Raw genomic sequence first — 14,083 nt, forward strand, 5'->3', positions numbered from 1 at the left:
AAGCTTTATTCAACTGCCAGTTCTTCTGCTTCGCTTCTGGATCCACATTGCTCCGGCTGTGCCATGTAATGGTCTTTCTGCTTTCCACGGCAGGATATTTTTTTTACCTCTCCCTCTCTGTGGTTTGAGCACCTCCTGAACTCATATTTCAGCCACAATCTGAGAATCCTTACCCCTTTAACATCTCTAGACTCCCTTTCATATCCCTTAGTGATTTAATATCCAGCCACACACATACCATCGTGCCTCCATATGCCCTAACACAGCCCCAAAGCAGTTATGTTTTCAAACCTTACCGTATTTCTCCAGCTCTGCTTCCTCAGCTCCAGCCTCTCAGTTTCAGTCTAAGAAAGAAGAAAACGCGATTAAATCATATAAAGCTTAGAGATAAGAAAAACATAAAAAAGCACCTTTATTCCCAATACTTGAAACCATATAAATTGCCTCACTGGAGTCCCCCAGACCCAGTAGCCGCCCCCCCTACACGCCACGCCGGGCCCCAGCGGCCGCGCTCCGCCGCGGGCCCCGCCCCTCAGCTGCGCTCCACCCCGCGCCGCTCCGCCCGGCCGGCCCTGCCGCCCCCCCCCCCCCCCCCCCCGCGCCGCCCGGCCCGGCCCTGCCGCCCCCCCCCCCCCCGCGCCGCCCGGCCCGGTCCTGCCGCCGCCGCCCCCCCGCGCCGCCCGGCCCGGCCCTGCCGTCCCCCCCCCCCCCGCGCCGCCAGGCCCGGCCCTGCCGCCCCCCCCCCCCCCGCGCCGCCCGGCCCGGCCCTGCCGTCCCCCCCCCCCCCCCGCGCCGCCCGGCCCGGCCCTGCCGCCGCCGCCCCCCCCGCGCCGCCCGGCCCGGCCCTGCCGTCCCCCCCCCCCCCCCGCGCCGCCCGGCCCGGCCCTGCCGCCGCCGCCCCCCCGCGCCGCCCGGCCCGGTCCTGCCGCCGCCGCCCCCCCGCGCCGCCCGGCCCGGCCGTCCCCCCCCCCCCCGCGCCGCCAGGCCCGGCCCTGCCGCCCCCCCCCCCCCCGCGCCGCCCGGCCCGGCCCTGCCGCCGCCGCCCCCCCGCGCCGCCCGGCCCGGCCCTGCCGCCGCCGCCCCCCCCGCGCCGCCCGGCCCGGCCGACCCCCCCCCCCCCCGCGCCGCCCGGCCCGGCCCCGCCACCTCCCCCTGGGCCCCGCCCCCCCCACCACCACGCCCCGCAGCTCCGCTCGGGCCTGCCCGCCGACCCACCCCGGGCCCCGGCGCCACCCCTAACCGCCGCCCGCCCCCCTCAGATCCCGCCCTTACCTCTTCCGCCGCCGCCTCCGCAGTGCCCCGACCCTGCGAAATACACGCTATTTATGGCCAGGCCAGCCAATCAGAGCCCGAGGCAGTTCCGGCCCGCCTATCAGAACCCCCCATTCCCGCCACGTTCGGCTCCACCCCCATCAGTGCCGTCACCGTGTCCCCGCCCACTGTCCCCGCCTCCTCCCCACTCTCCGCCCCCGCCGGGCCGCCAGGGACCGCCCCTAACAGTAAATATGGCGGCGCCCGTCCGGTCACGTGATACCGGACAAATATGGCGGCCCGCATGACGTTCTGCTCGCCGGCGTTATGATCTGCGGGGATGTGCTGTCGAGGTCCCGCGGGGGGGTGGGCCGGCCGGCTGACGCGGCGGTGAGCGGCGGTGTTGCGGACGGGTGACCCGGGGGACGCTCGGGTCCCGCGGGGGGGCGAGACGCCGTGGGGCGTTGACGAGATGATGCCAAGAGGCGGGCCGCGGCGCCGAAGTTCGGGGCGGGAGGGACAGCGACGGCGGAGACGCGACGAAGTCGGGCGGAGGGCGGACCCGGTGCCGCGCGGGGGGGGCGTGGGCGGCATCGGGACCGGCATGGCCGCGGCTAGCAGGGGACGCGGCGATACCGACACTGGCACGGGGTCCGGCGCTGCTCTCCTGCTCCGCCGCCAGGCGGCGCTGCGCTGCCGTCCTGCCGGGGCTCTGGTCACGCTCCTGCTAATCAATAATCCTAATCCATAATTTGGGGTTGGTTTTTTTTTGGATCGTGACACTTGGCACAGGAGGGACATTGCCGGCACAGCCCCTCCCCTGCAGAGCCCAGGGAAAAGACGTGGTCGCTGCCTTTTTTCCTTAGGAGCTCTCTGTGCATTTTGTCTTTCACTGTGTGTGACCACCTCCTTTCAAGGGCAAACTCGGCTGTCGTCCTGACTCACAGCTGCTTTTATTGCTAAGTTTTCTTTGAAAGAGACATGAGCAGCTGGAACACCGAGCTTGGATGTTGCTGCTCTGCTGGAGAGAGGGGACTGGGGTGTGGAAGGAGTGAAGAACCCCCCAGGCAGTGTGGCGCTGCAGCTCTTACTCGGACTGAGCCTGAGTTTGTGGAAATTGATGCTGTTCTGTGCTTCACTAGAAAACCGGAATTTTTTCTTTCCTTCGGGTTATATTTTACTTGTGCATGAATTCAGCTGTGTAATTGCATTCAAGTGTGCAGCCAGTGTGGCCACCTCTGTTTTCCTTTCATTCCTCGGGCAGTAGCAACTGCAGAACCCTATTCCAGGTGGCAATGATTTCTATATTTCAATAACATATTTGTTCTTGATGCAGCACAGCAAGATAGCAGCCATGAGTTTCTAGAAGGGTGTAGGGGTGAGAGGCTGCAGGGCCGGAAGAGCAGCGGTCATATCAGCAGGAGAAGGCTTTCTTACTTCTATTTGTTGCATATCGGGCATAGGTAAGTGCAATGGGAGTGTTCTGTGGCTGCAACAATAGCCTTTAATGCATTAAAAAGTAAAAGCCTTGTGTAGAAAGTGGGGGGAAACAACAGAGATTTAAAGACTAAAGATTTAAGTGACTAACATAAGTAGATGCAATAAAAGGTTAAACAAGGAATGCTAATGGGTAATACTGAGCGATATATCCTTAGACAAAATATTCCTGCTTTATTTTATGCTTGTGCACTTGGACTTTTTTAGGACTGGCTTTGTATTTAAACATTGCCTGATATGCGGCGTGTGTGACTTCGTTACTTACATGCTAAAAAGCAGAGGTTTAGTATCTTCGGTTTTTTAAGGGGAATAATGCCATGTTTATCACATTGTCTGTATTCTTAATTTTCCTCTTTTGTATTTTTTGTTTGCTTGCATATTCTCTGAAAGGTGGAGGGAAGCCAGATGAATTGAAAAAGAATCCAATCTATCTAAGGCTCGATTCTCAAGTAATATTTACATCCCTGAAGAAGCCTAGAAATACATAGTGGGATTTTTAAAAATGCACAGAAAATTCTGGCCATGCTGTTTGCAGAGCTGATGAAGTAATGCTTAAATGCTTATTAGTAATTAATTCATTATTAAATAAATGTATTTATTTTCTTTTTTCCATTACAGTCCATTCTTTTCCTGGCTCATTTAGCCCTGGACTGTGCTTGTATCCAGCCTTACTATGGCTAGATGCTTCGTCTCTGAGAGGCCAAGTGCAGCAACAGCAGGAGGGAGGGAGCAGAGCTGTCTTCTCAAGGGAGTACGGGCGGGAACAAATCTCACTGAAGGAAGTTTCTCAAGATGCTCTGGCTGATGAATTAACTAACGTAGCTCAGAATGAAAGTTGATTTGGAGTCTGAGGTGCTGGTGGTGTGGGGTTTTTTTACCAAATCTTTTTCTCTTTGATTTTAGTTTGAACGGTTCATACCAAATGCAGATGAGATTCCTGTCAACTAACTCTAGTTATCTTAATTCTAAGTGCTCATTTTCAGCTAATTGTCTAGACACTCTCTATCATCAGCGAAGAAATAGAGGCACTTCAGGAGGGATTAATCCCATCCTAAAATAGGTGTCTAAGCTGGGATGAATTGGAAGTAGTCTTCCTCCACCAAATAGCAGGAGAGCGCTGACAACTGGTTAGACAAAGAGGAGCTAAAGACAGGTGAGATGGTCCCCCTCTTTTCTCTCTTGGTGGTTTCACTGACTTAGGAACCGAGTTAGATTTTTCAGTATTTGTGGAATAGTTTGATTGTGTGAAATAGATGCTGGTATCCAATCCACCAGATTCGAGAGTGTGTGAGGCAGAAAATCATGTACCCAGTTTCACTGGTCCTGTGCATGGACAGCCTGTGCTTTGTTAGTGTTTGTCAAATGGTAGCTGAAAAAACAAAATCTGGTGCATAAAGCGTGGCTCATATTCCGGGCTGGGATCAGCCTAGAGATCAGCAGCTACCCACAGGGAAGGCTCCACTTGGTTACTGCTCTGTACAAACAATCTCGCAGAGACACTTGAAAGCTGTCCTCTCTCTCATTTGTTTTCTGAAATGTTAATGAATGAAATACATATTCTAAATTAAAAACAAATTAAACGCACAGTGTGTGTGCAGCGTAACTCAAAAGTAACTGGAATGGAAGGCATTTCAAGCCGGCAGAAGTATTAGTTCAATGGCATATAAACGGTTTTCTCAATAAAATTCAGAATTCATATCCATTAGAACTTTAATGAAGGTTGAAACTTCCCTCAATAAAGAGAGTAATTAATAACACTTTTTACAGTAGGAATCCTGTACTTTTTATTCCCATGCATTTTTTTGTGTGTGAAATGATGTGAATATGCCATTTAACATTAAATTAGCAAAAATGTTTCTATTTCGAGGTATACTTTGTAATGGAAACAAACCAACTGAAGGCAGTTATTGAACTTTCATTTGCCTCTCCAGAACTAAGGTTCTGCTGAATGTTTTTCGTAATTGGACAATAATGTTTTTCGGACAACAGTGAACCCTTCACTGAGGAAGTGTGGACAAAACAGCCATTTCTGTGAAATGAAACAGCTCACCTCTATGAAAATTTGCTTAAAATTTAAAGGAACTTAGAGGTTTTTAAGCCTGCCCTGATTCTGGGCTGAGATAGGAGAAAATAATGCCGTCAGATTCTCATTAAGGTCTGCCCATCTCTGAAATATTTCCCCTGGATTTTGGTAGCAATTTAAGTATGCCAGTGGAAAAAATTACTGAGTTTCTATGATGTGTTTTGGTTCTTGAGCTACTCATTGTTTTTTCTCTTCCCTTTGTTACTGTAGTTAAGGAAAGGAATACCCAAGGACGGGAGTTTCTCCTAGATTGTATCAGAGCTATCTCTTATTCATATTTATTATACTTACATATATTATTATACTTATTATGCTTACATTTTACTGATATCATCTTAACATAAGAACTGCAAATCCTTAAAATCCCCTGCTCAGTAGGCACAGAAGTCTGTGCTGCAAGACCACGTTTCCTTGCTTGCTGTATGTTATAGTGGAAACAGGCCAATCAGTTAACTGCATAATTGTCTGATTATGGTGCACAATGCAGCATCTTTTCTCATCTAGTTGTTCCTTCAACTGTACCAGACAAGATGCTGTAGATGTTTAAAAAACAGAAGATTCTTCTGTTTTACTTTCATTAGGACATAACTTTTGCTAGCATTCTGATATTTATTGTTCTTTAATTAAGGCGGTTTCTTTCTCTTACCAGACTGTGACTATAAAGACATACACATCATGGGTTATCTTTTTCATCCTTTTAATAATAATAATAATAATAATAATAATAATAATAATAATAATAATAATAATAATAATAATAACATTGTTGCCATTACTTTTCCATTTATTATCGTGACAGATTTTTACAAAGGATTTTAACAAGCAGATTTCTGGAGTTCTTAATGGGGTTGGAAGAATAGCCTATGCATGTCATTGTACATGCATGGTGGAATGATGAACATAAATCACATACCCCCACACACACACAGAGAAAACAAGGCACTGGTAAGACTGTACAAGTAATAAATGACCGAGAGGTTGTTGATACAATAAAAACTGAGCTTCTAGTGTCAGCAGCCATCTCCAGAGCCTAAAGCTGTGCGTGGCTCTGGGGCTCTCTGTCCCTCTTTCCGTAGGTGTTGGAGCCCACGTTGGTGGGCGGGTAAAGGGCCCCGGCGCTGCCGCTGGAGCGCACCAGGAAATCGGCCAAGCGCTGCGTCACACACGTGGCCGTGTTGCATCTCCTCTTCTCCAGCTGGTGACTGCCAAGGTGAAACAAAGACAGCCAGCAGTAAGTCAAACAATGAGCCATCGAGTGTGCCACTTCTCATAGTCATTTGAGCTCTGCTAATGTGGGAGTTCTTTTAATATGTGCACAAATACAGGAACATTAGAATCTTCCCACCACCTACTTTGTTCCTGAAAAAAATCCTTGTGCTGGGTGCTATTATCAGTTTTAATGATGGAGGTTATTCAAATGCAGAGACATGAACTGTCATATGTCGTTTTTATTGATATCCTGCACAGCAGTTTATGACATTTAGAAGACCTGTAATGATAGTATAGGTGAGACACAAAGTGAAAGCAATGATTAAATGTTTAACTTTCAGCTGAACTTCTAAATCTATTTAGAGCTCTTGCTGATATCATGAGGATTACTAACATAATGATGATCACTAACATTTATTCAGTTCTCATGTTTTCACAGAATTACATCCTGCTCTCACTGAAGTGAGTGGTAATATTCCAGTCCACAGCAAGTGGATTAAACCCAAAGACTCTTTCTCCCATCTGCACCACATATCATGAGAAGTAGCAGGCATTGCCAGCTTCTGCCAACTGCAGAATCACTTAGGAGGGTCTTTTGCTCTGTCTCTCTCCCACTTAGCTCTGACTAAACAGAGGTTTCATCTAAAAAAAAAAACCTGCCACATCTCTTTTGAAACACCAGCAAATTGAAAGTTCTGTTGTGGTGAGAGAAAATCCTTTGCTGAATGATACTTTAAAGAGTGTCCGAGGAAGGATCCGTATCTAGAAATAACATTTTATGATCTGAACCGACAGATCATTTACAGAACTCCACGTAAAACCTATGTAGCACGAGGGGTTTTTTTAAATTGCAATGTAATGGTTAGCTTGGGTTTTCAGACTTGTTTCTTAGATTACTGTGTTCTTCCTTCAAACAGAAATACTTGCTCGCAGAGATTGCCTACTGAGTTGTTGCATATTTTCTTGGACTTCTTCATGCTGATATGGCATGAATTAGATATCACTTTGTGGCTAAAATTTACTGTGAAGAGCAGCTATATCCCAGTTTCAAACTCTGAGCAGTTACCAATGTGTTCCTTTGCTTACTGATTATTAAATCTATCATCTAAAATGTCATATAACCTTTTGAAGTTATTTGTATTGATCTAATAATACAAGAGGAAAGGCAGCTATGAAAGGAATGTCTGTCTTATACAGGTTCTTGATTAGTAGATAGGCAGCAGTTCTTAAGCAATTAATATTTTAAATGTGTAATTGCATTACAAGAAAATTGTTGCATAGGGCTTTATATAACCTCCCATTGACTTTCATGGATATTTCTTTTGGTTTTATTCAAGTCCTTACCACACAAGGTTCAAATAGCAACTGGTTCTCACAGAGGTCCTGAAATTGAATTTATAAATAACAATATATTTCAGACAAGTGAAATTCTCTCAGAATCAATTTCTTCTTTTCCTTCTTCCTATGATTAATATTTAATTATGTGATTTTAAAATTGCTTAATTACTGAAAGCATTTTTACCATAAAATAATTCCATTCCAGTAGAGCTGCAGTATTATTAAGAAGGGTATGTTTTCTTTTCTTTCCCCCCCAGGCTTGGAAATCTGATGAACTTTTTAAAAAGGAAGGCGCTTGCAAAATGCACCTTTCTTCACAAGGTAATGTAGAGTTTGCAGCCTCTTTAATTTAAGAAAGTTTATAATCGTAAAATGATCAAATGATTTGAAACAAAGTCCCTGGATTTCACTTTCGACCCTAAATGCTTTGATCTTTTTATTACAGAAAAGCTGATCTTTATGCTTATAGGAAAGCTCTGTTTAGTAGAAGGATATTTTAATATCTTTTTTTTTTTTTTTTCTGAGGGAAAAAAAGCAGAAGCAAAGTCTCTCAAATAGCAGGATATCACTGGAACAAAGTTTGCTTCATGATTCAATCTGATATGGCTGGAAGAAACAAGGAAAATCAATACCTTTTTGTCTTTGCTGCTGGTTGTTCTGGCATTTCCTCACTGAGTCCTGAGAGTGTATTGTGTGACATTACAGGCAACATCCATCCTTGTCTCTTGGAAGTACCATCAGATAGATCATCAGCCAGAGACAGTAATCTCTGAACAACAATAAAACAGTGAGCTTGAATAACTCTATTTTTATATTATTTAAGACATGAAAGCAAAAGCAACTCATGCAATAATCTGAACACCTTTTTCCCTAAAAAGAAATAAACATGATTATTTGTCACTCACCCCTCAATAGGTGTAGCTTCCAAACAGCTCAGAGTGACAGAAAGTGCAATGAAGAAAACTGACAACTTCAGGTTGCGCATCTTCCCTTCCAAACTTTCTGAAAAGAATAGTGATTCAAAACTGAAAGCTAACCCAAATACTCTTCAGCACATCCTATCACCGATGCCCATTCTGTCCTAAATCAAGAGCAATTAGTCTTTTTCACAAGCTAGAGTGAGAAAAATGATCCCTTCAAGTTTAGTGACACAATTCAGTTTCAGAAATATAGCTCTCAGCAGTAAATGCTCATTTTCCATCCAGTAGTTTCAATCCTATCCCTTATCTCTGATTTGCGTTTCCTGACATATCCCAGTCTCAAATTCTGGTCCCCAGTGCAGTTTACTTTAAAGCTGTCTTAGTCTTTTCCTGAAAAAATGCTCTTGATTAATAATAGGGGATATAGTGCTTTTCTAAAGGCGCATCTTTTACACTGCAGGGAAAGTAAGAAAAAAGGCAAAGTATTTACCTTTTTGTGGTCACAGATCTAACTGGAGAAGCCAGCAAGCCCTCTTGGTTAGCAGGAAGTGTGCATGCAACAATTCCACGCTTGCATCTGGCTCTGGAGTATCCTTCTCCCTCTTCCTTTCTGGCAAGTCTCACGACTCTTATATATCCTCGACACCTTTCTCAGCTCTGACATCAGGCAGCACAGAGAGACTGTCGTTAATTCCAATCCCTACAGACAGAAAGTGCCCCAGAGAGGAGCAGAGGCAGGTGGGTCATTATTGCACTAGTACATCAGTAAATATTCTCCTGCTGTATGCAGAATGCCCTCGTGAAGGTACTGCAAGAGCATATTGCACATCAGAAATGTAGCCTCAATTTTACAGCTCTGATAAGCTGCTGTGGTTATATTCCCTGTGGGTGTTTTCGTGGGCTAAATAAGGTAACAAAAGTCACAAAGAAAGCCAGAGCAAATGAAACGCCAGGCCACTGGTAATTGAAATACAAGAAAACATGTCTCAGAAAAGATGGAAAAGTTAAAGTTGTGGAGGTTTGCTGTACAATATAGATAGAAAGCAAAGGTATCTGAAGGGATAAAAGCTGTATGATGAATAAGAAAAGAGTGAAAGTTATTTAAATTGACAGATAGAGTTCTCATTCAGGGTAACACAGTAGAAATCATGCACATTTTTCAGTCAAGTTTAAATGTCAATGAAAATTCTGTCGCTATGAATGTAAAATCTCATATTTTAAAAACCAGGTGGATTTGTCATGAGTGAAAATTGAGTCAATTAATGCTTTTCAGAAGGCAAAGACTAGGATTAAAAAGCCAGGAAATGTCAGAAAAGCCAGAAAACGTGCAAATTTATTTCTCTAGTATGCATAAAGTATGGTTGAGGGAAAAATGTACAGCTTTTAATAGACTAAATCCAGTGTTGACGAAATATCTAATTGCAGATTTCCAAGGATACAGATTAGAACCATTTACCTCTGATTTCAGTGGAAATTAGGCAAATCACTTCCCCCTCCCTCTCCCCCCCCCAGAAGTGTGAGAGCTGGAATCCTTCTGCAGTCGACTTAATTTTCTTTTCCTCCTCTCTTTCAGGACAGGAAGAATCACGATTCTCCTGCCATCTTTGCCAAGAGCTGTGGTGTTTGATCAGCCAAAGCCCAGAGGCTTCAGCACCAGAGGTCTGAGCCTGGAGGGCTCCTGGTGCTGCCCGTGCTGTGGGCTATGTCAGAGGATGCAGGGTTCCTCTTTGCCTCCCTGCTGGGATTAACTGCCATGGGAACGTGGGATCTGGGTGAAACTCCAGCTCTCCTGGTGTTCAGGGGAGCAAGGTCTGAGGGACTCCTCTCTGGGGATGTGCGGTGAAGGACTGAATAGTGTGGAAGGAGAGTATTTATAAACTGTATCACTGTTTCTCCCAAAATTGGGGTGGAGCACTGATGGGGGCGGTTGGGTTTGGTCTGGGCCGGCTATTCTTTGTGCAATTTTTAAATTCTCTTGTATGATTTACTGTCCGGTATCTTTCTAACAAAAGCTGACATAAATTTAGATTAAGGATTAGAACTTGGGTCCATTCATTGCAAACATTTGACAAGGCTGGAGGACTGGGGTGGTGACTGCTCTCAGGAAAGGTTACTTATTAATACTGTGCCAGATTTCCCGCAGTGACTGTCAGGCCTGCATGGCTGTGAGTTCGTGCTCTTCTCACTGGGGAAATAAGTTCAGCAAAATTAGAAATGTTAGAAAAATCCAGCCAAAAATTCCACCTCTGTACCCCCTAAGTTTTCCCAGTTTTTCCCAGCTAGGAGCTGCACAGAAGTCAGGCAGGGGAAGTGACAACAGGGAACAGCTGAAAAATTCAAAGGCACAAAGAGGAAAGGGGAAAGGTTTCAGAAAACAATTCTATGGTCTAAGAATAATTTCTGATTCCCTACTGAGAAGAACACGAACTCACAGCCATTCAGGCCTGACAGTCCCCTGCAGTGAGAGCTCACCACACATCCACAGAGGCAAGTCCAGCATCTTAAATGAAAAAATAAAAATAAAAACCAGAAGAAAAAGGTGATTTCTTTTGCTTCAGAGTTATTTCAAGTTCTTAAAGCCCAAGCAACATTTGCTCTCGATTTTGGTTGGGTGAATCATGAGCAGTGGGCACGGGTCATGCCATTCATTGAGCAGAAAACCCGGGGTCATTTAGAGGGGACACAAGAACTGTTTGTGTAGCGACCTCGGGCTGCAGAGGGGCAGGAGAAAGGCCAAGGGAGCTCCCCGGGGCCACCAGGGCCTGTGGGGAACAGAATGGACGCTTGGATGACCAGTGGAGGTGAGGAGTGGATCTGAGTTCATCTACAGGGAAATAAGGAGGGGATACTCTGGAGTGAAAAGCTGAGGTGATGAGTTCACCCACCTGGGCACGAGTTGTGTTTGCACAAAGTGGGACCAGAGGTGAAGGTCAATCCAAAGTCGATCCTGCTTGACCTCTGAATTCCAGGATAAGTTTTACAAGCTGCCAAATGAGGGAGTAAAAATACACAAAAATGAAACTGAGAGCATTCATGAGGTTCCTGGGAGTCCATTACACTGTTGTCATAGAATTCTTAATGAGTTTTGAGCTTTTAATGACAACAATTCAGTACTTTCTTTGGATTAATCACTGTGTAGGATTTGGGGTTTATCTGGATTTTAAAGGCGTCGTGGTGGCCCTGACACTGCTCAGGAGCTGGTAGGAAAAGCAGGGTCAGAGCTCCTGGCAGGCACAGGGTGTTTTTCCCAGAGTGGATTGGGGAGGAATTGTTTGGGACTTGGTTTGTCCCTCTGGGTGATGCCAGTTGCTGTGATTTGTGTAATTCCATACATTTAACTCCCAATACTTCCCAGCCCAGGAGCTTGAGCTGACAGGGCAGCACACAGATTGTTCTCTGTGCTGTGCCCCGATTTGGGGTTCGCTGTCAGCTTTGCTAGCTCCCGTGAATTATGCCCATAGCCCCGAATTCCCTGCTCAATTCCCTCTGCCATAACCTCACAGCGCCTCATGGAGTGGGGATATACTGTGGCAGGAAGCTCAGCAGCATCGGCACAGGGACAGGTGCATATTCCAAAGAATTTGCTGTTTCAAACCCTCATTCCCCAGCCCCGCCGATGTCCCTGGGGGGCACTTGACAGAGTTACCTGGATTTCAGCTGATTTCACCCCCCCGAGCTCGGGCTCCAGGTGATCTTTTCAAGCAGGAGAAGGCAGGGGCCGGAGGCGCTCGTGGCCCGTGCCGAGGCAGTCCCTGGGGCCACGAGAGGACATCTCTCCCTGCAGAATTTCAGTTCTTTCCAGAGCCTCAGCAGTGACAGAGGACAAAGAGGAAGATGAGGAGGAGGAAGAAGGGGGAGAGGGTTTGAGAGGAGGGGAAGCCCAAATCCGTGCTGTGTGCGGAGCTCCGACAGCACGCTGCAGCCCGCAGCTCAGTGTGAGCACGGGGCAGAGGAGGCGATTTCTGGGCATTCAATCACCCTGAGGCGGGCCCGGCACCGCCCCTGCAGCACCGTCCCCAGCACAGCTCGGTACCGCTCCGGGATCACCCGGCCCCGCCCCCGGTGCCGCCCGGGACCACTGGGGACCGCCCCTAAAGCACCGCCCCGGCCCCGCCCGGTCCCGTCCCCGGGACCTCCGTGCCCCGCCTCGCCAAGCCCCGGCTCCGCCCCGAGCCTGCCCGGGCTGCGCCGGGACCATCGCTGGCGGCCCCGCCCCTCTTCCCCGGGCCGAAGCGGGCTGAAGGAGATGTCCGCACGATTGGAAACGCCGCCGAAAATCGCACCCGTGGGATCGGTGTCGGCGTCGTGCGCAGGCATCCCACTAGAGCGAGCGGGCTCCTTGCTGTGCCACCCTCCTTTTGCAGCCAGAGTTAGAAGGTCGGGGAGCGACACCCGAGCCGCCATCTTGGGAGAGGCAGGCGCGCAGTACCGCGCTCTGCCCACAGGGTGGCGCTTGGGAGACAGGCAAGGGATGGAATCAAGGAGTGTCCCAATCCTTGAGGAAATCCCCCGGAATGAATGCCCCAAAAAACCCCGACCAGAACTGAGAAACCTTTTCCCCCCATTTTTCATGCATTTTTCCCCCATTTCTCACTGATTTTTTCCCCAATTTTTCAAGCATTTTTTCCCGCAATTTTCGTGGATTTTTTCCCCATTTTTCCCCGTCTCTCACAGATTTTTCCCCCCATTTCTCATGGATGTTTCCCCCAATTTTCATGGATATTTCCCGATTTATATATATAAATCATCTATTTTTTAATATTTAATTTAAAGTCATAATCTATACATATTTCATATATTCAATTTAATTGCTATTCTATTTATCATATATACAATATTATTTTATTATTCATTATATACATAGATTTATATTACTAATATTATTTCTATTTTATCTATATCCATATATATTTGTAGGTTTATAGTTTTTAATATTATTTCTTTAAAGCTCTGCCTCTAACCAAATAGAAACAAAAAACTCGTTTATTTTAAATTATATTTGAATATATTTTTCTATTTAGTTTTCATATTTATATCTGTAGATTTATATGTCTATATTGTATATTCTATATTTATATACTATTTAATGTATTTTTTACTAGTATATTAATATACTATATGCTATTTACATTCTATTATAACATACTATTTAATATAACGTATTAAAATCGATAAATTATTTATATTACATACTACATACATGTATTTTATATTTCTATATATTTATATATGCATATATAGTTATCATAATTTTATGTCAGTATCTATTTTTGCATATTTGTATATTTTTGCCTATATTATTTTCAAAAAACCCTCCTCTAACCAAATAAAAACCAATACAAAATTCCTTTTAAAGTCTGAATATTTATATATTTCTATTTTCATAACAAAATATAATGTAATGTAATATATTTATATATTGATTACTTATATTTGCTTATATATTTTTATTCTTTATCTTTTATATTTACAGTATCTATAAAAAAACCCTACCTCTATCCAAACACAAACCAATAAAACATTCCTTTTAGACTATATTTAGCTGTTTTTTAAGGTTCTGTTTTTCATGCATTCTACACCCACCCCTCCCTCTCAATGTTCTGGCACCCACCATGACCCCCCCCCATGCCCGACTCACCTGCTCCTCCAGCGCAGCCCGGCTCCCTCTCCCAGGGACCTTGGGGTGCCCCAAACCACGTCGGAGCCCCCCTCAGCCTTTTTTCCTCACCCCAAAGAAGGCACAGAACGACTCCTTTAATGAAGTTGTTTTAACAATTGTAAGGCT

The 14,083-nt window shown here is 45.9% G+C and overlaps 1 protein-coding gene and 1 long non-coding RNA gene across 8 annotated transcripts in view; one reads left to right on the forward strand and one right to left on the reverse strand.

The window, feature by feature from the left end:
• Positions 1–5,597: 5,597 nt before the first annotated feature.
• LOC148220813 (islet amyloid polypeptide-like) overlaps positions 5,598–14,083 on the reverse strand; it is a 28,652-nt gene continuing 20,166 nt past the window's right edge. For 3 of the 7 annotated variants that reach the window (XR_015808810.1, XR_015808809.1, XR_015808807.1), the window contains exons 5-11: positions 13,937–14,050; positions 11,945–12,103; positions 11,184–11,282; positions 8,789–8,998; positions 8,284–8,380; positions 8,011–8,147; positions 5,598–6,033 (exon numbers count right to left, since the gene is read on the reverse strand). Coding sequence is in view for 2 of the 7 variants with exons in the window: in XM_088180856.1 (XP_088036982.1) it covers positions 5,862–6,033; positions 8,011–8,145; positions 8,284–8,363 (387 nt within the window). In the remaining 5 variants the exon portion in view is untranslated. Of the gene's footprint in view, positions 6,034–6,216; positions 6,321–8,010; positions 8,148–8,283; positions 8,381–8,788; positions 9,436–11,183; positions 11,283–11,944; positions 12,104–13,936; positions 14,051–14,083 lie in introns of those variants that run through there. The other 4 variants (XM_088180856.1, XR_015808811.1, XR_015808808.1 and 1 more) reach the window with 4 other exon arrangements.
• LOC148220814 (uncharacterized) lies at positions 5,923–8,179 on the forward strand. Its single transcript, XR_015808812.1, has 3 exons — positions 5,923–6,062; positions 7,636–7,699; positions 7,904–8,179. It is a non-coding gene; the product is annotated as an uncharacterized LOC148220814 (long non-coding RNA).

This window comes from Sturnus vulgaris, chromosome 30 (assembly GCF_052056855.1).
Source record: "Sturnus vulgaris isolate bStuVul1 chromosome 30, bStuVul1.hap1, whole genome shotgun sequence".
Taxonomy (NCBI): Eukaryota; Metazoa; Chordata; class Aves; order Passeriformes; family Sturnidae; genus Sturnus; species Sturnus vulgaris.